The 24522-nt window shown below is 49.1% G+C and overlaps 1 protein-coding gene across 1 annotated transcript; it reads right to left on the bottom strand.

Annotated features, from left to right (window-relative positions):
* Positions 1 to 180: 180 nt before the first annotated feature.
* On the bottom strand, positions 181 to 23350 carry gcat (glycine C-acetyltransferase). Its single transcript, XM_080217482.1, has 9 exons — positions 23117 to 23350; positions 21596 to 21726; positions 17331 to 17432; positions 13558 to 13704; positions 12764 to 12918; positions 11289 to 11371; positions 9142 to 9313; positions 3648 to 3769; positions 181 to 1553 (listed from the first exon to the last, which is right to left on the bottom strand). Exons 1-9 carry the CDS (start codon positions 23334 to 23336, stop codon positions 1402 to 1404), a joined length of 1284 nt encoding a protein of 427 aa, XP_080073608.1. The 5' UTR covers positions 23337 to 23350; the 3' UTR covers positions 181 to 1401.
* Positions 23351 to 24522: the final 1172 nt, after the last annotated feature.

Here is a 24522-nt window from a genome sequence, read left to right as displayed (position 1 = left end):
CATGCAGGCCCTTTTTCCATTAGGGGCAGCACGGTGGTTAGCACTGCTGCCTCACAGTGCCAGGGACCCGGGTTCAATGCTGGCCTCGGGTGACTGTGGGGTTTATCTCTGGGTGTGAATGTTACCTGTGCGGGCGCAATATCCTCCTTCGGCGTATGGTATTATCACTCAGCAACTCAATTCACCACATCCAACAAAAACACTGGAAAATCTCAGCAGATCCGACAGCATCGGTGGACACAGAGAGAGACTCGAAACGTTGGCTCTATTCTCACTCCGCAGATGCTGTCAGCCTTGCTGAGATTTTTCCCAGTGTCTCCTGTTTTTATTTCAGATTCCAACACCTGCAGTGCTCTGCTTTTAACCAAATCTTACAACTGATTCACGACAGAAGAACCAATAGATGGATTCGTTTGCCAATAGAAAAAGGAGGCTCGTGTGGAACATGTAACAGTTTAGAATCATAGCACACTACAGTGCAGAAAGAGGCCCTTCGGCCCATCGAGTCTGCACCAAACACAATCCCACCCAGGCCCTATCCCCATATCCCTACATATTATACCCACTAATCCCTCTAACCTACACATCCCTGGACACTAAGGGGTGATTTCTTAGCATGGCCAATCAAGCTAACCCGCACATCTTTGGACTGTGGGAGGAAACCGGAGCACCCGGAGGAAACCCACATAGACACGAGGAGAATGTGCAAACTCCACACAGACAGTGACCTGAGCCAGGAATCGAACCCAGGACCCCGGAGCTGTGAAGCAGCAGTGCTAACCCACTGTGCTACCGTGCCGCCCAGTTTATTAATTCATGGGATGCAGGAGTCGCTGCTTAGTTTAGCAACGGCTTCCCATTCCCTTACTGTCCCCTGAGGTGTCAATGTCACTGGTGAGGCCACCACTTACTCCCCATCCCTAACTGCCCTTGACGTAACTGAGCTGCCTTCTTGAATCGCTGCAGTCACAACGAGGTTAGAGGGAGTTCCAGGATTTTCACTCAGCAACAGCCCATATATTTCCAACTCGGGATGCTGTGGGACTCGGGGAGGCTTTATCAAATAAATATATCCAACTGGCGAAGGTCTGACCTCCCCAGGACTGACTGCTCTCACACAAGCTTCAGCTTTCTCAGAATATCAGAGAGAGAAATCTCGGGATTTGATTAAATGTAACATCTATCAATATGGGGGGGGGGGGGGTGCTACAATACTTTGGGGTTTTATACAAAAGCACGCTGATTTCATATTGGGCTGATACATCCTTTCAGTAAGCAGAAAGGCACTAGAGGTTGAACTAGATATCTCAAACTTTGGTTGGATTAGATTCACGGTATTAGTGTTCGGAATCCGTGTTTTTGGGAGGTTTGGCATTGGGGCCACGAGGCTTCCGCTGCCTTTCAGGGAATCACTCCGTGCTTGCGCCCAACCTCCACGAAGGCCGCCACACACCGGTCGATATCCTCATCGCTGTGGGCAGCGGAAATCTGCACCCGGATTCGCGCTTTGCCCTTGGGCACCACGGGGTAGCTGAAGCCAATCACGTATATTCCTGTGACAAAGCAAGACACACACACAACATTAGAACATAGAACATTACAGCGCAGTACAGGCCCTTCGGCCCTCAATGTTGTGCCGACCAGTGGAACCAATCTAATGACCCTCTAACCTAAACTATTCCAATAGAGCACAGGACAAGGTGAGCGAGAGGACGGAGAAACACTATAGTCGCACGAGAATTCCCGCAAACACATCCGGCAACGCCTAACCTGGAACACAAAACCCTGGAATACATTATAGAATCTCTCCAGTGCCGTTTGGCCCATCGAGTCTGCACCAACAGCAATCCCAGCCAGACTCTAACCCCGGCACGGGCACAGTGGGTCAGCACTGCTACCTCTCAGCGCCAGGGACCCGGGTTCGAATCCCGGCTGGGGTCACTGTCTGTGTGGAGTCTGCACGTTCTCCCCGTGTCTGCGTGGGTTTCCTCCCACACTTCAAAGATGTGCAGATTAGGTGGATTAGCAGGGTAAACGACTAGGATTACAGGGAGGGCCTGGGTAAAACACAGTCTCCCAAGTCGGCGCAGACTCACTGGGCCGAATGGCCACCGCAGGAATTCTATGAAGTGTTTGGGAAATACGGCAGCCAATTTGTGCACAGCAAGCTCCCACAAACTGCACTGTGATTGTGACTAAATAATTTTGTTATAGTGGATGAGTTTGGGTGGCACAGTGGGTTAGCACTGCTGTCTCACAGCGCCAGGGACCCAGGTTCAATTCCCAGTTTGGGTCACTGTCTGTGTGGAGTTTGCACATTCTCCCCATGTCTGCGTGGGTTTCCTCCAGGTGCTCCCGTTTCCTCCCACAATCTGAAAGACGTGCAGGTTAGGGGGATTGGCCAGGCTAAATTGCCCCTTGGTGTCAGGAGGCCTAGATAGAGTCGATGCATGGGGTTATGGGGATAGGGCCTGGGTGGGATTGCAGTCGGTGCAGACTCGAGGGGCCAAATGGCCTCCTTCTGCACTACAGGGATTTTACGATGATTCTATGGATAGATGGCGGTCAGATCATCAGGGAGAACTCACCTGCTATTTGGAATAGTGCCCTGGGGAATCATTTACATCCAGCCAAGAGGACAGCACTTCAATCGAAAGACAGCATCGCCAACAGTGCTGCACTCCCTCGGCACTGCACAGGAGTGGGCCTTGAACTGACCACTCTCCCACTCAGGGCCCAGAGTGCTGCCACTAGTAATATTCAATCATTCAGTGAACTGAGGGGCATGCGAGATATTTCAGAGGGCATTTAAGAGTCAACCACATTGCTGTAGATCTGGAGTCAATATAAGGAAGGAGAGGCGGGCTTTATGGCAATGGTTTCACGGTCGTGGTTAGAGCTCTTCATTCCAAACTTTTACTGAATTCAAACTTTCGGATTATTAGCCCCGTGACAATACCATCTCCCCTTCAAGACCAGCGTCAAGAGAACATGGGCAGAGAATGTTCCACAGAGAGAATGGTTTTCAGGGCAGTATTTCAGTCAGAGTAGGTGCTGAAGGCGGGAGGGGTAGTCAGTCATTGATTCCAACCGGAAAACCAAGATAAACCAAATTTCCCACCACATTTAGAGCTCCCTAAAGCGTCCATTCTGTGGCAATTAAAAAGCAGATCCTTGTGCATTTGATATTTCAGTAGGAAGTCTCACAACACCAGGTTAAAGTCCAACAGGGTTATTTGGAATCACGAGCTTTTGGAGCGCTGCCCCTTCATCAGGTGGGTGGGGTAATTCTTCCATTTGTCTCATCTGAGGAAGGAGCGGCGCTCCGAAAGTTCGGCATCCAAATTAAACCTGTTGGGCTTTAACCTGGTGTTGTGAGACTTCTTACTGTGCCCACCCCAATCCACTGCCCGCATCTCCACATCTTTGATATTTTAATATTGCCAGTGGGTACAACACAGGATACTGACACCATCAACAATGAAATATTTAAAAATAAACCTCAGGAGCGGGACAGCTGCCGTGGTCTCTCACACCCACCCAGGATCAGAGGAGAGGAAGTATAGGGTAAAATCCAACAACTCAGCAAGCAGCTGCCCTGAAAGCTGGGGCACGCGGATACTGGGGACACTTGCTCTGCAGGTTACCTCGTTTCAACATGTCGTCTGCCATAGCCGAGGCCAACCGTGCATCTCCCAGCATCACCGGACAAATGGGATGGTCCATTCCACCAATGGTGAAGCCCGCGGCGGTCATCTGACTGCGGAAGCTGCACAGGAACAGACCAATCAAATCAATCCAGAGTCCATTCAAATCATAGAATCACCACAGTGCATTCGGCCTATCATCAGAACCAGGAGCAGGAGTGGGCCACCCCGTCCCTCGAGCCTGCTCTGCCATTCGATAAAATCATGGCTGATCTTATCGTGGACTCAGCTCCACTTGCCTGCCCGCTCACCATAACCCTTAATTCCTTTACTGTTCAAAAATTTAATCTATCCTTGCCTTAAAAACATTCAATGAGGTAGCCTCAACCACTTCACTGGGCAGGGAATTCCACAGATTCACAACCCTGTGTGTGAAGAAGTTCCTCCTCAACTCATTCCCAAATCTGCTTCCCCTTATTTTGAGGCTGTGCCCCCTAGTTCTAGTTTCACCTGCCAGTGGAAACAACTTCCCTGCTTCTATCTTAACTATTCCCTTGATAATCTTATTTGTTTCTATAAGATTTGCCCTCGTTATTTTGAATTCCAATGAGTATAGCCCCAGTCTACTCAGTCTCTCCTCATAAGTCAACTCTAGAATCAACCTAGTGAATCTCCTCTGTACCCCCTCCAGTGCCAGCCACCAGACATCACTACTGGAAATGGAGAGAGACTCGGAAACAAGGGTGAAAGTTGCTAAACAGTCGAATCGATGTAGGATGGGGGGGGCATGGGGGTGAGCATAGTGCTGATGGATGAATGGGACTCCGTGAGAGTTAGTATATGTGGTGCAGAGTTTTGGATAAGGTGAATGTAATGAGGGTGGTAGAGCGTAAGATATAGGAACAGAATTAGGCCATTTGGCCCACTGAGTCTGCTCCAAGTAGGTGGGAAGCTGGTCAGGGAAACACCGGAATGGTCAGAGAGGTAACAATGGATCAGGATTTCACCACACACAGAGATCAGCCTGAAAAACAACACCGAGCTTTCAACACCTTCCACATTTACCTGCCCCACAGCCTGCCTCAAAGTCAAAGTCGGCCAGGCAGGGTGTATTCCATTCACAGCCAAAAAGCCAACGTGAATCTTCTCAATGGCTAGAAGAGCCCCGTGTAGTGGTTACCACGCTGCCTCTGTTTAGCTCAAACCCAGTCAGCTATGGCAGGGTGAAAGTGACCATAGAGAATTCACCTCAGGCCTATACCCACACTCAACACTTCATGGGGTGGCACAGTGGGTTAGCACTGCTGCCTCACAGTGCCAGGGACCCGGGTTCAATGCCTGGCTTGAGTCACTGTCTGTGTGGAGTCTGCATGTTCTCCCCGTGCCTGCATGGGTTTCCCCCAGATGGTCCGGTTTCCTTCCACAACCTGAAAGACCTGCTGGTTAGGGTGCATTGACCTGAGCAGGCGCTGGACTGTGGCGACAAGGCGAATTTCACAGTAACTTCATTGCAGTGTTAATGTAAGCCTTACTTGTAACTAATAAATAAACTTTACTTCACCAGCGATCTGTACAGCAATTGTAACAGCAGTGAGAAGGTGGTCACCTCACTAGATTAGCAATCCAGAGGTCCTGACTACTGCTCTGGGGGACATCGGTTCAAAACCCACAATGGCAGCTGGTGGAATTTAAATTCAATGTTAGCGGAATCCCCTTCTCCCAGAGATCAGGGGATAAGGATCATTGAACGCTGGGGTAGATAGAGGCCGGACTGGGAAAGGAGTGTAGGGATAGACAGGAACAAAGAGGCCGATGTCAGAGCAGCCATTATGTGAATGACGGGACAGGCTTGAGGGGCCGAATGGCCTGCTGTGAATTTATAAGCTCAGAGTTGAAGTCTTTGGAAATGTTGGTCTTGCCATTGGATATACTGTAGGCAGGTTCTTTGCGAGTCAGACAGTCTGTGTTTGAGCCTTAAAGAGAGGACCCAGACATCTCTCCCTGCCCCGGGAATGACTGGGAGCCCGGTGTGAAGTAGCAGGTTGCAGTGTCTCCGACTCTGCTCCGACACTCAGACTGACTGCTGAGAGAAACAGAGACACATCAAACTGACATGTCGAGGAATCCATCAACCTTTGTTTCCTGTTACTGAGCCAACCTTTGATCCAATTGGCCACATTACCCTGTATCCCAGGGCTTTTACTTTTCTGACCAATCTGCCGTGTGGGACCGTGTCAAACACCCTGGTAAAATCCAATGTACACAACATCCACCGCACTACCTTCATCAACCCTTCTGGACACTTCCTCAAATTTGAGAGGCAAGACCTTCCTCTAATAAATCCACGTGGACCATCCCAGACTAGTCCATGCCTTTACACGTGACAGTTAATCCTCTCAGGATTGATTCTACTAACCCACCCACCACCGACTAACTGGCCTATAATTGTTTGCCAGTTCCTTCATTTCCTTTCTAAACAATGGTTTGCGTTCCTCTAATCCTCCAGTACCTCCCCTGTATCCAGTGAGGATTAGAAAATCATCCTCAGAGTATCTGCTATCTCCTCCTAGGCGTGTTTGGAAGGATTTTGCAGGTTGACACTCAATCTGTTTGGCCGCGTTACGAACGCACCTTCCTTGGCCATCAAGTCCTGGGCTGGGACTCAAACCCGGAGCTTCTGGTTCACAGGCAGGGGCGCTAACCCGCTGGGCCACAGAACCTCTGTTGGCTATCACCTCCAGGCTTTTGAAGACATTGTTCGAGTGTTAAGTTACTGTCCATTAGGAGGGACCAAGCCATTGGAGGAAGAGACTACAAAGATATGGTCTAATATGTTAGTTAACTCTGCAATAAAACACATCTTCTCTTTCCTTCCTATCCCCACTCACGAGGTGAACGAGTCGCCAACTTTCCAGCTCATTTCTGGGAAGGGAAACAAAAATCTCCCGTCTTCTCAAAGGCTGCGAAATAAAACCCATCCACAGTCTGAATCACAGCTTGACCTTGCTTTACACTTAGTGGGTGTCTGAGAGGGTGGCGTTCCCCGATGGCCAAATACTTCACCAGGTTCAATTCTGAGTCTGTGTTAATTGTCAAATCAGCATTTCACAAGCAGAGAGGGGAGGAACTAACCCCCAGGGTTGCTGCTTCTGATATTAGATGAGAACATGAGCAAGTGCTCTCAGGATGAGTTAGCTACCAGCTTCTATTTTATAGAGAACACTCCACACAGACAGCTCATTTCTGCTCCACTTCAGCCTCTGCCCAAACGCCTCCAACATGGTAGTGAGTGGGTGGCACAGTGGTTAGCACTGCTGCCTCTCAGCACCAGGTTCGATTCCTGGCTTAGGTCACTGTCTGTGCGGAGTCTGCGCATTCTCCCCGTGTCTGCGTGGGTTTCCTCCCACAGTCCGAAAGACCTGCGGGTTAGGGTGCATTGACCCGAACAGGCACTGAAGGGTGACAACAAGGGGAATTTCAGTGTTAATGTAAGTCTACTTATGACTAATAAATAAACTTTACTTCACCTGTGACCAGTGCAGCAATTGTAACGAGCAGTGAGAAGGTGGGGCAACGGTCACCTCACTAGATTAGCAATCCAGAGACCCCAGCTACTGCTCTGAGGGACATGGGTTCAAATCCCACAATGGCAGCTGGTGGAATTTAAATTCAACGTCAGCAGAATCCCCTTCCCCCAGAGATCAGGAGACAGGATAATTGAATATTTACAATGCTGGGGTAGATAGATGCTGGACTGAGAAAGAAGTAGTGTAGGGATAGGCAGGAACAAAGAGACCGTAGTCAGCGCAGCCATTATGTGAATGACGGGACAGGCTTGAGGGGCGGAATGGCCTGCTGTGAATTTATAAGCTCAGAGTTGAAGTCTTTGGAAATGTTGGTCTTGCCACTGGATATACTGTAGGCAGGTTCTTTACAAGTCAGACAGTCTGTGTTTAACCCTTAAAGAGAGGATCCAGACACATCTCTCTCTGCCCCAGGAATGACTGGGATCTCAGCCCGGTGTGAAGTAGCAGATTGCAGTGTCTCCGACTCTGCTCCGACACTCAGACTGACTGCTGAGAGAAACAGAGACACATCAAACTGACATGTCGAGGAATCCATCAACCTTTGTTTCCTGTTACTGAGCCAACCTTTGATCCAATTGGCCACATTACCCTGTATCCCAGGGCTTTTACTTTCTGACCAATCGGCCGTGTGGGACCTTGTCAAACACCCTGGTAAAATCCAATGTACACAACATCCACCGCACTACCTTCATCAACCCTTCTGGTCACTTCCTCAAGTTTGAGAGGCTAGTCTGTGCCTTTACACGTGACAGTTAATCCTCTCAGGATTGATTCTACTAACCCGCCCACCACCGACTAACTGGCCTATAATTGTTTAATGTTTACTTTAATTCCTTTTTAAACAATGGTTTGTGTTCCTCCAATCCGTTCTCTGTATCGAGTGAGGATGAGGAAATCATCCTCGGAGCATCTGCCATCTCCTCCTAGGCGCGTTTGGATGGATTTTGCGGGTTGACACTCAACCAGTTTGGCTGCAATGTGTACGCACCTTCCTTGGACATCAAGTCCGGGGGTGGGACTTGACCCCAGAACTTCTGGCTCAGAGGCAGCAATGCTAACCCTCACTTCTGTTGGTCATTGCCTCTAGGTTTTTGAATGCATTGTTCGAGTGTTATATTACTATCCGTTAGGAGGGACCAAGGCATTGAAGGAAGAAGAGACCACAAAGACAGTTAACTCTCCTTCCTTCAAATCCCTACTCACGAGGTGAATGAGTCACCAAATTTCTAGCTAATTTCTGGGAAGTGAAGAATTCACATCTTTTCAAAGGCTGCAACATAAATCTGGTCTACAGTTTGAATCATCGCTTGACCTTGCTTTATACTCAGTGGGTGTGTGAGAGGGCGGCGTTCCCCGATGGCCAAATATTTTACCAAGTTCAATTCCAAGGGACTTGAAGGTGAGATGGTGGGAGGTCAGCAAGGAGAATTTTAGAACAGTGACCCCCAAATGGGGCAAGAAGATGAAATGAGGGGTTGAGCAGTGATGGCCTGAACCAAGGTGATGGTGAAGTGGGCGGAACACTGTGCGAACATACCATGAGAAGCTGTGTCTCTAACAGGCCCTGAATCTCCATCCCCACACCCGAAGCCAGAAGCTTGCCAACATACTGAGAGGGACTGACCTCCTAGACTGATACAACTGAACGAGACAGAGTCAAACCAGGAAAAGACATGAAAAATCAGCTGGCTATTTAATAATTGCAGCCGGATGCAACTCAAATATTCCACAGTTCTTCACCTTGAAAGACATGCTGAGAACGTGGGCCACTTCCAGTTCTTGCTTCTTTTGTTTTGCTTAAAGTGAAATGTACCGGCAAAGACAGCGACTAAACATGTTTAACTGTCTCCTCAGAGCAGAGGGTGGAAGTGAGGGCGACACACAAGGCTCACTCCTGCATCACTCACCTTTTAGTTTTGGAGGCCATGGTTTGAGCGATTGCGTTGCTGTCCATCAGGAGGTCGAGGGCTTTGGCCGCACAGCTGACCACAGGCGGGGGCAGGGTGTTGGAGAAGAGGTAGGGTCTGGATCGCTGTCGCAGGAGGGTAACCAGCGCTTTAGGCCCGGTGGTGTATCCACCTTCGAGAGAAGACACGTTAAGAGCTTCAGTTCTTCGTTAAATCAGAGAATGATGCAGCATAAGAGGTGGCCATTCAGCCCATTGATCCTGTGCTTGCTCTTTGAAAGAGCTGTCCAGGGAGTCCCCCTCCTCAGCTCTTTCTCTCTCCAGATATTGCCCAAGGGAAAGACTGATCCCATTTCCTTTTGAAAGTTCCTCTCGCCACTGCATGCCATGCCTAACAACTCATTCAATGAAAGAAATATCCCCTCCTTGCCCCTCTGGGACATTGGCCAAAAATCTCTGCTGTATGGTGACGTCCACGAGGCAGCAAGTTCCACATTCTATCCAGTTTTTAAAGAACTGGCTCAGCCGTTTCTCTAACGTAATCCTTTAGAAATAACAAAAAAAAAAGTGCTGGATAAACTCAGCAGCTCCTGCAGCGTCTGTGGAGAGAGAGAAACAGAGTTAACATTTCAAATCCATACGACTCTTCCTCAGAGCCTTTCGCTATTCTGAAGAGGAGTTCTACTGGACTCGAAATGTTACAGGAGTTGGGATGTCTTGTTGAAGTTGTACAAGACATTGGTAAGGCCACAGTTGAACACTGTGTACAGTTCTGGCATCCTATTATAGAAAGGATACGATTAAACTAGAAAGACTGCAAAGAGATTTACTAGGATACTACCAGAACTTGATGGTTTGAGTTAGAGAGAGAAGCTGGATAGACTAGGATGTTTTTCTCTAGAGCGTAGGAGGCTGAGGGGTGATTTTATAGAGAGCTATAAAATAATCAGGGGCATAGATCAGCTAGATAGGCAACATCTTTTTCCAAAGGTAGGGGAGTCTAAAACTAGAAGGCGTAGGTTTAAGGTGAGAGGGGAAAGAGACCCGAGGGCCACCTTTTTCACACAGAGGGTGGTATGTGTGTGGGATATGATCTTGTATGAATATGAGCTGGAGGTGATAGAGACGGAAATAATTACAACATTTAGAAGACATTTAGACAGGTAAATGGATGGGAAAGGTTTAGAGGGATATGGGCCAAACACAGGCAAACGGGACGAGTTCAGTTTAGGAAACCTGGCTGGCATGGACAAGTTGGGCCGAAGGGCCTGTTTCCCTACTGTGTATCTCTATGGCTCTATGACCTATCTAAAAAGCGGCACCCTGGATTGGACACACGACCCCAGCAGATTCCAAACCAACAATTTATAAAGGTTTGATTTTACTTCCTTGCCCTTGGTGTGCACGTGCAGTCTTTATCTATAAAACCAAAGTCACTTTTATTTGGAAAGATAAGCAGCCTTGCTCTGCCACACCTATCAATGTGTATGTGTGTGTGAACTCACTCGGGTCTCCTTATTCTTGAGCCTCCCTTTTAAACTTTTAAAGTTAATTTTTACTTATTAGTCACCAATAGGCTTACATTAACACAGCAATGAAGTTACTGTGAAAATCCCCTAGTCACCACACTCCAGCGCTTGTCCAGATACACTGAGGGAAAATTCAGCACGGCTAATGGAAGGGAGGAGAGTAAGCGAAGGCAACGTAAGTTTTATTTTTATTCATCATAGGATTCGGGAGTCAGTTGTTGCCCTTGAACTGGCTCAGCCAATTCAGGGGGCATTCATGGGGTCTGGTGTCACGTGTGGGTCAGGCCAGGCCAGGCAGAATTGGCAGATTTCCTTCCCCAGAGGGGGTTAATGAACAAAATGGGTTTATCCCAATCAACAATGGTCAGAATTAGACTTTTAATTCAAGATTCTTGTGGAATTCAAATTTCACTACCTGCTACGGGATTCAAAGTCAGGATCCCAGGACATTGTCTCTGCATTATGAATCTAGTGACAATACCACTTTGTCTCCCCAAGCTGGCCCAGGTCAGAGACAGGAGCTGACTGCCCGGGAGCCAGCTCGGTTTTAACATGAAGCTCTTTGCCTTTCAGTGCTGTCTCTCTAGAAATGAAACCCCAGGGCTTTGTCTGCACTCACCTGCTGCTCCACCCAACGCCTTTCCGAGAGTAGAGTTTATAATGTGAACCCGCTCCATCACTCCCAGCAACTCATCTGTGCCCCTGTCCCAGAGGGAGAAAGAGGAAAAAAACACAACTATATCATCACTTACTTTCTCACAGAATCCCTACAGTGCAGAAGGTCATTCAGCCCATTGAGTCTGCACCGACACAATACCAACCAGATCCTAGTCCCCTAACCCCTCATCTTGCTAATTCCCCTATTCTAGGGTCACTTCAGCATGGCCTATCCACCACACGTCTTTGATCTATCTGGAATTCCCAATATTTTTTAAATTGGATTGGGGGCGGGGGTGGTGGTGAGGGGGCACAAAAGGAGATAATTTACCATAATTCATAGAATCAGCGTTCAGCGTCAACGACAATCGCAGACAACCACACGAGCTTTCCGTTGGCCGGTCAGGTTTGACCCAATGTTAAGCTCTCCCTGCTCTGCCCCAACAATAATTCAGAGCCCCACGCTGCTCTGGTAACATGCCCAAACTTACCCGCTACTGTGCCCCCGAACAATGTGCCAGCCACAGTCAACACCTGGCATTAGCACCACCTGCTGACTCTTCATATCAACAATGCAATGGAGGGGTGGCTGGGGAGCAAATAACCCTTCCAATTGTTTACTTATTCATTAGTCACAAAGGTAGCACAGTGGTTAGCACTGCTGCCTCACTGCTCCAGGGCTCTGGGTGCGATTCCCAGCTCGGGTTATCGTTTGTGTGCAGCTTGCACATTCTCCTCGCGAGGGTTTCCTCCGAGTGCTCCAGCTTTCTCCCACAGTCCAAAGATGTGCGGGTTAGGTTGATTGGCCATGCTAAAATTGTCCCTTAGTGTCCTGAGATGCATAGGTTAGAGGGATTAGTGGGTAAATGCAGAGGGATATGGGGCTAGGGCCTGGGTGGGATTGTGGTCAGTGCAGACTCGATGGGCCGAAGGGCCTCTTTCTGCATTGTAAGGTTCTATGAAAAACTTGCGTTAACACTGCAATGAAGTTACTGTGAAAATCCTCTAGTCACCACAGTCCAGTGCCTGTTCAGGTCAATCCATCTAACCAGCACATCATCTGGACTGTGGGAGGGTACCGGAGGAAACCCACACAGACACGGGGAGAATGTGCAAACTCCACGTAGATGGTGACCCAAGCTGGGAATCGAACCCAGGTCTCTGGGCGCAGTGAGGCAGCAGTGCTCACCCCTGTGCTACCTTTGTGACTAATGAATGAATAAATAATTGGAAGGGTTATTTGCTCCCCAGCCACACCTCCATTGCACAAGATGATCTTTCTCTACACCCTAGCTACGACTGCAACACTAAATTTTCCTTTCCTTCTCTACGAACAGTATGCTTTGTCTGTATCGTGCACAAGAAACAATACTTTCACTGTGTATTAATACACATGACAATAATAAATCAAATCGGCCTCTCAGCCTGGCTCCCTACCGTCCATTAGGTCCGATAAACCCGGTGGCATGACACTCATCGATGAAAACCAAAGCATCGTATTTCTCCGCCAGATCACAAATCCCTCTCAGCGGAGCCACGTCACCGTCCATGGAGAAAACACCGTCTGTAACAATCAGACGTAACCGGTGCTTCTGGAAGAGAATCCCACAGAGTTTACAGCACTTCCTGTCTGATTACTCGACAGTACTCTACTCTTTAGTAAAGCTCATTTATTAGTCACATGTAAGGCTTACATTAACACTGCAACGAAGTTAGTGAAAATCCCCTAGTTGCCACACTCCAGCAGCTGTTCGGGTTACACCGAGGGAGAATTTAGCACGGCCAATGCACCTTAACCAGCACATCTCTCGGACTGTGGGAGAAAACCGGAGCACCCAGAGGAAACCCACACAGACACGGGTAGAATGTGCAGAGTCCACATCGACAGTGACCCAAGCTGGGAATCGAACCAGTGTCCCTGGTGCCGAGAGGCAGCAGTGCTAACCATTGTGCCACCCATAACTGCACTACTTGGTCCACAATGTTTGTTATTCTGCTCTGAGGAGGTTTTATAAAGATCTACTTGGCACCGCACACCCTCCCCCAGTGAAGGTTCAGGACTCCCAACACATCAGGAAAGCTGTGGTTACAGGACGGGAAAATAAAGAAAAGGATTTAATCAGAATGAAGATACGGGCACTCTAAACGGAGCCAATCACTGGCTGGCCCTTTGTTACAATGATAAGTGTGAGCTGTGGCAGAGGCAGCTAAAGCAGTGCTGTTAAACATACCTGCGATTCCTTCAGCTTGGCCTCCAGGTCACTGAGATCCAGGTGTTTGTAGCGGTATTTGTTGGCCTTGCACAGCCGAACTCCATCGATGATCGATGCGTGGTTGAGTTCGTCCGAGAGAACGGCATCTTCAGCAGTTAACAGCACCTGGAAGAGACAATGCACGGAAGCTAGACCGGGTGGGAGGTAGGCTAGACTGGGCTGAGGGGCCAGGCCAGGTCAGACCAGGCTGACAGGAATTGTGGACTTGGATGGTTTTATGAGGGCAGGCTGGGCTCTCAGCACTGACGCTGGGTTTCAGCTCGGTCCTGACACAACATGCTGGGTCTGCACAGCTGGTTCCCATCGGGTAGCAGTGCCAAGAGGAAGCCCAGTGTCACTGGGAGGAGATGTCGAGGGCACTGCCCTTGCTCATTAAGCCATGGCATTGCCCTCCCATCATTTAGAGTTAGCATCTTATCAACATTAGCGGAGTGCCTCAGGGGTCGGTGCTGGGGCCTCAGCTATTTACCATTTATATAGATGATCTGGAGGAGGGAACCGAGTGTAGGGTGTCGAAATTTGCTGATGACACCAAAATTGGTGGAAAGGCAAATTGTGCGGAGGGTGGGGAGAGTCTACAGAAGGATCTAGATAGGCTGGGCGAATGGGCCAGGAAATGGCAAATGGAATTTAATGTTGGCAAGTGCGAGGTGGTCCACTTTGGTAGGAATAATGGTAGGAAGGATTACTACTTACATGGCGAAAAACTGCAGCAGGCGACGGTGCAGAGGGACCTCGGGGTCCTTGTGCATGAGTCACAAAAACCCAGCTTGCAGGTGCAGCAGGTGGTCAGGAAGGCGAATGGGATGCTGGCCTTCATAGCGAGGGGGATTGAATATAAAAGTAGGGAGGTCTTGCTGCGGCTGTATAGGGCATTGGTGAGGCCGCAGCTGGAGTAGTGTGTGCAGTTTTGGGCGCCGTACTTAGGCAAGGATATTTTGGCCTTGGAGGGAGTGCAGAGGAGGTTTACTAGGCTGATGCCGGATTTGAGGGGGTTGAGCTATGAGGAGAGGCTGAATAGATTAGGCTTGTACTCGTTAGAGTTTAGAAGAATGAGGGGAGATCTCATTGAGAGGTATAAGATGATGAATGGGATGGATAGGATAGAGGTGGAGAGACTCTTCCCGCTCAGAAAGGATAGTAGGACTAGGGGGCATAGCCTCAAGATAAAGGGGGGGCGGTTTAGAACAGAGTTGAGGAGGAACTTCTTCACTCAAAGGGTGGTGAATCTCTGGAATTCTCTGCCCGTTGAAGTGGTGGAGGCTGCCTCGCTAAATATTTTTAAGACGCGGGTTGATGGGTTTTTGATAAGAGAGGGGATTAAGGGTTATGGGGAGAGGGCGGGAATGAGGAACTGAGCCACGACAGATCAGCCATGATCTTACTGAATGGCGGGACAGGCTCGAAGGGCTAGTTGGCCTACTCCTGCTCCTACTTCTTATGTTCTTATAACATGACTGCTGAATCCGTTCATCTTTCTGTCCAGGATAGGGTCAATCTGGAGCCAGACCTTTCCTGAATCCAGGTACACTTCTGCGATGAGAGTGTAACGCATGGATTCCTCCAGTTCCCCCGACACCGATAACGAACTGGCTTTACACCCTTGCAATAAATCTCAAATCTTTCCGCAGTCGCTGTTAATGTACGCGCGAGCGTGATTCCCACATGAAGGGAAACCACTCGCTACCTTTCACACTGCACCATTCTATATTCTCACAACCTGACAATCAGTGTGAGGCAATGAGACAGAATTTCACCAACTAAATCAAGTTCAGATCTAGTGATCGCAAGAATGCCGATTTAGAAACAGCAACCAGAGCCCTGAATAACAGAGGTAATATCTTCCCAACCTCCTGTACATCCTTTTTCTAATATTTAATCTAATTTAAAATTACTAAAATTGAATCTGCTTCCACCCTCCCTGCCAGGCAATATGTTCCAGCTCGGAAAAGCAGCCAGCATGAAATAATCAAGGACCCCACGCACCCCAGACATTCTCTCTTCCAACTTTGTCCATCGGGGGGAAAAAAATACTAAAGTCTGAGGTCACGTACCAACCGACTCAAGAACATCATCTTCCCTGCTGCCATCTGACTTTTGAATGGACCAACCTCGCATTAAGCAGACCTTCCTCGTCACCCTATCTGTAACTGTAACACTACATTTTACCCTCTCTCCTTTCCTTCTCACCTAATTACTCTATGAACACCATGTTTTGTCTGCAAAAAACAATACTTCTCACTGTATCCCAGTACGTGACAACAATAAATCAAATCAGAATAACTCCTTGTGTCAAATCCCTCCTCCTGGGTGAAAACCCTCCTCACATTTCCGAGAGGCAATGTTAGAGCGCAAGAGGACGATGGAGAGATGTCTGGCAGTATGCTGTTTCATTTGGACGACAACCCAGATCCTTGATGAATACCCCAGTGCCAGAAGTGACAAGGAACACTGAGCAGATGCTGTGTCTCATTGTGGATTACTGTATCTCCTTAAAAACACTTCCCATTTTCCTCCAGCCATGAGATTTGATTTAATTTATTATTGCCCCATGTATTAGAATACAGTGAAATCTACTGTTTCTTGCGCACTATACAAAGCATACCGTTCATAGAGAAAGAAATGAGAGCGTGCAGAATGTAGAGCCATAGCTAGGGTGTAGAGAAAGATCAACTTAATACGAGGTAGGTCCATTCAGAAGTCTGACGGCAGCAGGGAAGAAGCTGTTCTTGAGTTGGTTGGTATGTGACCTCAGACTTTTGTATCTTTTTTCCCAACGGAAGAAGTGGAAGAGAGAATTTCCGGGGTGTGTGGGGTCTTTAATTATGCTGCTGCTTTGCCAAGGCAGCGGGAAGTATAGACAGAATCAATGGATGGAAGGCTGGTTTGTGGGATGGATTGGGCTTCATTCATGACTTTTTGTAGTTTCTTGCGGTCTTGGACAGAGCAGGAGCCCATACCAAGCTGTGATACAACCAGAAAGAATGCTTTCTGTGTTGCATCTGTAAAAGTTGGTGAGAGTCGTAGCTGACATGCCAAATTTCCTTAGTCTTCTGAGAAAGCAGAGGCATTGGTGGGGCTTTCTTAACTATAGTGTCAGCATGAGGGGGACCAGGACAGGTTGTTGGTGATCTGGACACCTAAAAAATTTGAAGCTCTCGACCCTTTCTACTTCATCCATGTTAATATAGACAGGCGCATGGTCTCCACTACAATCTCTGAAATCAATGACTACCTTCTTTGTTTTGGTCACATTGAGGAAGATTTTTGACTGCAAGAGGCTGCCTAGCAATCACCTCGCTCCAGTGTGGGATAGAGGGAACCGGTGAGACTACAGGGACAGGGCATCATGTGGGAACAAGCCATGAGAGGCTAGGGAAGTTAACCACACCTTAGTCCAATCAGGAGGCCTCAATGGACTGGCGCACAGTCACTGTGAAGGAGATGGCAAAGGAGTTCAGAGGGAATCGTGGGCATTATATTCTGCAGGACATCCATCCGCTAATGTGCTCCGGACACCTGCAGGTCCACTAGATCTCCCTCTCTCTGGCTTAGAATTGTGACTGTGTGGATTCCAGCGTCAGGGTGCTACTGTTCATTAATAATTCCGTCTGGTGCCTAGCCCTGGGACAGGACGTGAATACTGGAAGCAAAGGAGAGAGTGCCTGCTGTGACGGGTATTTCATATTATCAGACATGGGAGAAAAAACACTTCGACCCATTCGACTCACCTCGAAAATCCCAGCGTTAGCATCAAAACAGCTGGCATAGAGGATGGCATCCTCTCTCTGGTGGAACTTGGCAATCTTCGCCTCCAAGTCCTTGTGCAGATTCTAGGGGCACAAGCAGGGAGAGGTTAGATCCTCAATCTCACAGCAACACTGGGCACATCGCTTACACGCTACCCAGCCAATTCAGCTGCAAAACAAAACCACAAAATACTTTCCAAATCAGTCTGCAACGATCCTTGCCCACATGCAGACGGGGTCACCGCTGTACCATGGGTCAAAGTTAAGAGCTTCCAGCTGGACGGCGAGTGCAACAGACATGTGGGACGAGGAGAATGGGGGCGTATAGAGACTAGGAGGGTGAGAACGTGGGTGTGTAGATGCTGGGAGGGTGAGAACGGGGGCGTGTAGCAGTTGGGACAGAGAGAACAGGGATATGTAGAGGCCGGGACAGTGTGAACGAGGGTGCGTAGAAGCTGGGAGGGTGTGAACAGGGGGACTGTAGCACCCAGGGCGGTGTGAATGAGGCTGTGAAGGTGAGAATGGAGGTGTGTAGAGGCTGGGAGGGTGAGATCGTGCAGGGGAATGGGGGGTGTAGTGGCTGGGATGGTGTGAACAAGGGTGTGTAGAGGCTGGGAGAGTGACAACGGGGCTGTGTAGAGATTGAGAGGAGAGGTGTAGGAGCTGGGAGGATTGAGGGAGCATAGTTGAAGTACACAATCTTGTGATTTTGCATTCAAAGCAGTTCAGAGAAGGTTCACTAAGTCGATTTCTTGTGCACGGAAGCAGTTTCTGGAGAAAACGGAAGGGCATTCTCCCTCCCGAGGTGTTTTTTTTTGAAGGCTGCCAGATTAATTTGGCGGTTGGAATACACCAGGCTTACAAGAATAATAGCTGGACTTCAGGGGTTAAGTTACGAGGAGAGAATTGACAAATCAGGCCTTTGTTCTCCCGAATTCAGAAGGTTGAAGGGATAGAAAATTATGGGGTATTTACAGGGAAGGACAGAGTGGATAAAGGATAAACTGTTTCCACTAGTTGATGTGTCTAGAACCAGGGACCATAATCTAAAAATTAGGGCCAAGCCATTCAGGAGAGAGGCTGGAAAACACTTCCACGCACAGTGAATGGCGGAGGTTTGGAATCTCCTCTCAAACGACGATGGATGCTGATTCCATTGAGAGGTTTAAGTCTGAAATAGACACATTTCTATTAAGCAGGGGTATTGAGGGATATGGGCCTAGGGCAGCTACATGGAACTAGGCCACAGATCAGCCACAATCTTACTGAATGGCGGAGTGGGCTTGAGGGGCTGAACGGCCTGCTCCTATGTTCCTAAACCACGGCCCAACAGATAGAGGTCCAACAGGGCACATTTGGAATGAGGAGTATATCTAAAGTAACAAAAAATGATTGTTGTTTTTTTAAAATTCATTCATGGGTGGTGCCGGCTAGCCAGCATTTATTGCCCATCCCTAGTTGCCCTTGTTCAGAGGGCAGTTGACAGTCAACCACATTGCTGTGGTTCTGTAGTCACATGTAGGCCAGGCCAGGTAAAGATGGCAGATTTCCTTCTCTAAAGGACATTAGTGAACCAGATGGGTTTTTCTGTGTTATACACAGCCTGGAGTGAGTTAGCCTTTCTATCAGAATCATCCCATCAGAATAACCTTTATTGAAAGCCTGCAAAGCTGTGATAAATAATAGCCCCAAGGAGAGTTGCACCATCAGAAAGAACTTCCAAATCTTTTGTGACCAGAATTCTATCAGATCAATGGCATCAAGATCCTTTCAAGTTTTATCCTTTTATGAGACACATTCCTGCTCTCTAGCCTCTGCAGAGGACTGCGTTTTGTATATAATAGGGATCAGGTGATAGAGTGGTTAGCGCTGTTTGCTGTCGCAGCGCCAGAGACACAGGTTCAATTCCCGGCTTGGGTCAATGTCTGTGGAGTCTGCACATTCTCCCTGTGTCTGTGTGGGTTTCCTTTGGGTGCTCCAGTTTCCTCCCACAGTCTGAAAGACGCGCTGGTTAGGTGCATTGGCCGTGCTAAATTTTCCCTCAATGTACCCGAACAGGCACCAGAGTGGAGCAACTAGGGGATTTTCACAGTGACTTCATTGCAGTGTGATTTATTAGCCACAAGCCTCGTTATGACTAATAAGTAAACTTTTAATATTTAATATTCCAATAACTTCTTCTTTAAAAAAGGACAAAGGTCAGTACAGATCTCAACTATAACTTTTACGTTAACTAGTTTTATAAAAAGTTTGTTTTACAATTAATCAATTTTTTTTGTGTTTACTGAATGCGGTCCAGCTGGACTCTTTTTAAAATGGGAATAGAAGAGATCAATTGGTCAGTTTTATGGGTGAGGGAGACATTTAAACATTTGTTATGACCTGTGGAACTTGAGATGGCCTCACACGCTCCCATCACGGTCTGTAACACCAGGAGCAAGGGGTTGTCTTATGAGGAAAGGGTGAGCCTACACTCATTAACGATTAGGAGAGGAGATCTTATCCAAACACACAAGATTCTGCTAATAAATAAGCTTCACCTAACCCGCATATGTCTGGACTGCGGGAGGAAACCGGAGCACCTGGAGAAAACCCACGCAGACACGAGAAGAACGTACAAACTCCGCACAAACAGCAACCCAAGCCGAGAATCGAACCCAGGTCCCTGACGCTGGGAGGCAGCAGCGCCAACCACCACACCACCCATTCTAAAGGAGTTTGACAGGGTAAATGCTGGGAGGGTGTTTGAAGATAGGTGCTGAGAGGATGTTACCCCCTTGTGGGTGAATCTAGAGCTGGGGAGTGTGGGGGGTGGGGGATAGTTGTAAAGCATGGCGCCTCCCATTTAAGACAGAGAAAGAGGAATTTCATTTCTCTGAGGGACATTAGTCTTTGGAATTCTCCCCGCCCCCAGACAGCAGTGGGGGCTGGGTCACTGAACATATGCAAGTCTGTGTTAGACAGGTTTCCAATCGACAAGGGGGGGTCGAGGCTTATGGGGAGCAGGCAAGACCACAGTGAGATCAGCTGTGATCTGACTGACTGGCGGGCCAGGCTTGAGGGACCAATCCAGCTCCTCTAAGTTCACACTTGGGGCCCACACACTGGCACCCGCCTCTCAGCTCAGTGTTGAGAAGGGAATGTGGTGGTGGGTGGGTGGGTTGATGGGTTGGGTCAATTGTGAAATTGCAGGAGGAGTTGGGCCAAAGATACCTCCGTTTAGTCATTAAATTCTTTGAAGATGTAACTAGTAGAGTTGACAAGGGGGAGGCCAGTCAATGTGATATATTTGGACTTTCAGAAAGCATTTGTTTAATAAAACCCCGCACAAGAGATTATTGTGCAAGATTAAAGCGCATGGGATTGGGGGGAGTGTATTGAGATGGATACAAAACTGGTTGGCAGAGAGGAAACAAAGAGTAGGAATTAACGGGTGCTTTTCAAATTCACAGGCTTTTCAAATTCGCAACACAAGGCGGCAGATTTCTACCTGAATGGCTGTAAATTGGGAGAGGGGAGTGTGCAGAGGGATCTGGGTGTCCTTGTGCACCAGTTACTGAAGGTAAGCATGCAGTTGCAGCAGGCGATAAAGAAGGTAAATGGTATGTTGGCCTTCATTGTGAGAAGTTTCGAGTACAGGAGCAGGGATGTGTTGTTGCAATTACACAGGGGTCTTGGTGAGGCCACACCTAGAATATTGTGTGCAGTTTTGGTCTCCTTTTCTGGGGAAGGATGTTCTTGCTCTCAGGGGAGTGAAGGTTTACCAGGCTGATTCCGGGGATGGTGGGACTGATGGATGAGGAGAGATTGACTAGGTTAGGATTGTTTTTGCTGGAGTTCAGACAAATGAGAGGAGGATCTCAAACACTTAAAATTCTAACAGGACTAGACAGGGTAGATGGAGGGAGGATGTTCCCGGTGGTGGGGGGAGTCCAGAACCAGGGCTCACAGTCTGAGGATTTAGGGTAGACCATTTAGGACGGATATAAGGAGACATTTCTTCACCCAAAGAGTGGTGAGCCTATGGAATTCATCACCAGAGGAAACAATTGATGCCAAAACATTGAATGTATTCAAGAGGCAGCTGGATATGGGGCGAATGGGATCAAAGGTTATAGGAAGAAAGCAGAATTAGGTTATGGGTTGGATGATCAGCCACAATCGTAATGAATGGCAGAGCAGGCTCGAAGGGCTGAATGGCCTCCTCCTATCTTCTATGCTGGTCCAAGGTAGCCTCGTGAACTGACCTGGGTGCCGCAGATGAAACGGACAGAGCTAAGCCCTGCTCCATATTGATCCAATGCTTGGATTCCCGACTGGATCACTTCAGGGTGACTTGACAGACCCAGGTAGTTGTTCGCACAGAAATTCAGAATGCCTACAGGACACAGAGAGAGAGAGAGAGAGAGAGAGATCATTCCCAAGGCAGCAGATGACCCAACTCCCAGCCACAACATGACACACACTCAGGCTGGCACTAATCCTATCCAGCAACTGCTTTCAATGCACTGAAATCTGACCTTCACCACCACCTTGGGAAGCTTTGGGAAATTACGAAATTTCACTCAAAAACAATTTCAATTGTGATAAAACAAAACAAGTCTCCAAATTGAAGGCAGAATCTAGCATCTCGACAGTGCAGAAAGGGGCCATTCAGCCCATCGAGTCTGCACCAACTCACCAAAACAGCATCTCATCCAGGGCCAGGCAACTCTGCCCAACCCCTGTAACCCCACACGTTTAGCACGGCTAATCAACCTAATCGGCACACCTTTGGACTCCGGGAGGAAACCGGAGGAAACCCATGCAGATACGGGGAGAAAGTGCAGACCACACACAGACAGTGACAGTCAGCCCGGGGCGCGGACCCCGGCCGTCAGCGTGTCACCGCCCGGGGCGCGGACCCCGGCCGTCAGCGTGTGCTCTGGTTACAGAATCCCTTGATTTACACTCTGGACTGTGTAAACAGGATTGGTTCAGACAGGCTGGTCCCAGTTCTGGGTTGGAGTTTAACTTTTCAGATGAATTTGAGCAGCTGAGAGTATATTTCTAAGCTGAGAGGGATTTCTCTTACCGGGATTATGGTCTGGATACTGACTGATGCAACTCTTGCAGACGGGGCGGGTTCACTGCCAACTCAACAAAACTCCAAGCTCGCTCTGGGGCCGAGAGAGAGCTCAACCCCAGAGCCCATTCTCTCCCTCACACACAGGGCAGCACGATGGCACAGTAGGTTAGCACGGCTGCCTCACAGCGCCAGTGACCCGGGTTCAATTCCTGGCCTGGGTCTCTGTCTGCGAGGAGTCTGCACGTTCTCACGTCTGCACGGGTTTCCTCCGACAGTCTGAAAGCTGTGCTGGTTAGGTGCATTACCCGTGCTAAATTCCCCCTCAGTGTACCCGAACAGGAGTGTGGCAAATAGGGGGTTTTCACAGTAACTTCATTGCAGTGTTAATGTAAGCTGAGTTGTGACACTAATAAATAAACTTTAAACACACACACCCCCTTTTACCCCTCCCCCCCTCCCTCAGTCCCTCACCCCCCCCTCAGTCCCTCACCCCCCTCTCCCTCGGTCCCTCACCCCCCCCCTCAGTCCCTCGGTCCCTCACCCCCCTCCCCCTCGGTCCCTCACCCCCCTCCCCCTCGGTCCCTCACCCCCCTCCCCCTCGGTCCCTCACCCCCCCTCCCCCTCGGTCCCTCACCCCCCCTCTCCCTCGGTCCCTCACCCCCCTCTCCCTCACCCCCCTCAGTCCCTCTCCCTCTCCTACCTCCGCTGCTGCCCTCCACGCTGATGTGGGCTCCCTGTTTAGAGGTGATGACCCTCTCGCTTTTCCAGGTGCCGGCGCCGCGGATGGTTTCCAGCTCGGCCTCCAGCAGCGAGTTGAGGCGGGACAAGGCGCTGTTGGCCCGGGAGGGAGCCGGGCACAGAGGCCGGGACAGGGAGCGGGACAGCGGGGCTCGGGCGGCGGAGAGAGCGCGGCGCAGCATGGCGGCCCGACGTTAGAGAAAAAGGGCGGGGTTAGTGACGTTGAGGAGGGGGCGGGGCAGCGATGTCGGAGGGGAGGGGCACTGACACCTGATAGAGGGCGGGTTACTGACGTCAGAAGAGGGGCGGGGGCAGCGCCGTTGGAGGGGAGGGCCGGGGCAGCGGCCCCAGACAGAGGGCGGGGATAGTGACGTCAGATGAGGGGGGCGGGGATGACGGTGACGTCACATAGAGGGCGGGATAGTGGCGTCAGAGGAGAGGGCGGGGCACCGACGCCGGAGGGGAGGGACAACACCCTGACATGATTCCACCAATCAAGCTCAGGATTGCCCTCTTAAAGGGACAGTCCCCTTCACCAGCTCCAATGGAAACCCTCCATCCTTCCTAATTGGACCAATCCAGATGAGCTTCCATTGACCCTGTCACTCAACATAAATAACAGATTAAACCAAACTTCTGAAAGCCACAAGTGACAGAGACAGGAGGAGGCCATTCAGCCCTTCCAGCCCACAGGCCGATGTCCCTTCACCAGGTTCCCTCTACGTCCAACCTAAAAGAGGCCAAACTCTATTCCACTCCTCAGAGTGCTTCAAGTACAAAGTCAGAATCCGGAGGCTGGGAAGCCCTGACACTTCAGTATACGTATGTGGAGATGCCGGGTGGGCACAGTGAGGAGTCGCACAGCACCAGGTTAAAGTCCAACAGGTTTATTTGGAATCACGAGCTTTCAGGGCACTGCCTCTTCATCAGGTGAGTCCTCAGGCTCAGAAGGAAACATATGGAGGGTGGAGTTTGGACACACAGTGCTGGTGGCTTAAGAAAAGTACTGAAAAGACGGATGAGGTTAAACAGGATAAGCCAGTGGGGGGGGGGGGGTTTGTTAAATTGACAAAGGAAACTATATTGAAGCTGAAGAGGTACAAAATAATGTCCAGCCTGCTCAGAGGTTGGTTTATAAACTGGTTTCAGATCTTTTGAAATACTTTATTTGTTTGGGTAAGATTTAGTCATGTGTACAAGGTGGAGTAGGTAAAGACATTATGATCTTAAGGTATACAGGAGCAAGTTAATTTTACATGGTGAGAGATGAGGAGAAACGTAGTTTGGAAGGATTATTGCCAGAAAAGGCAGTAATATCTACAATTAATGGTGAAGGGAGTAGTTATGTTTTGAATTTGATTTGATTTA

Source organism: Carcharhinus amblyrhynchos, chromosome 35 (genome assembly GCF_965287045.1).
Source record: "Carcharhinus amblyrhynchos chromosome 35, sCarAmb.v2.hapA, whole genome shotgun sequence".
Lineage (NCBI taxonomy): Eukaryota > Metazoa > Chordata > Chondrichthyes > Carcharhiniformes > Carcharhinidae > Carcharhinus > Carcharhinus amblyrhynchos.
This window is presented reverse-complemented; position numbering and strand designations above follow the sequence as displayed.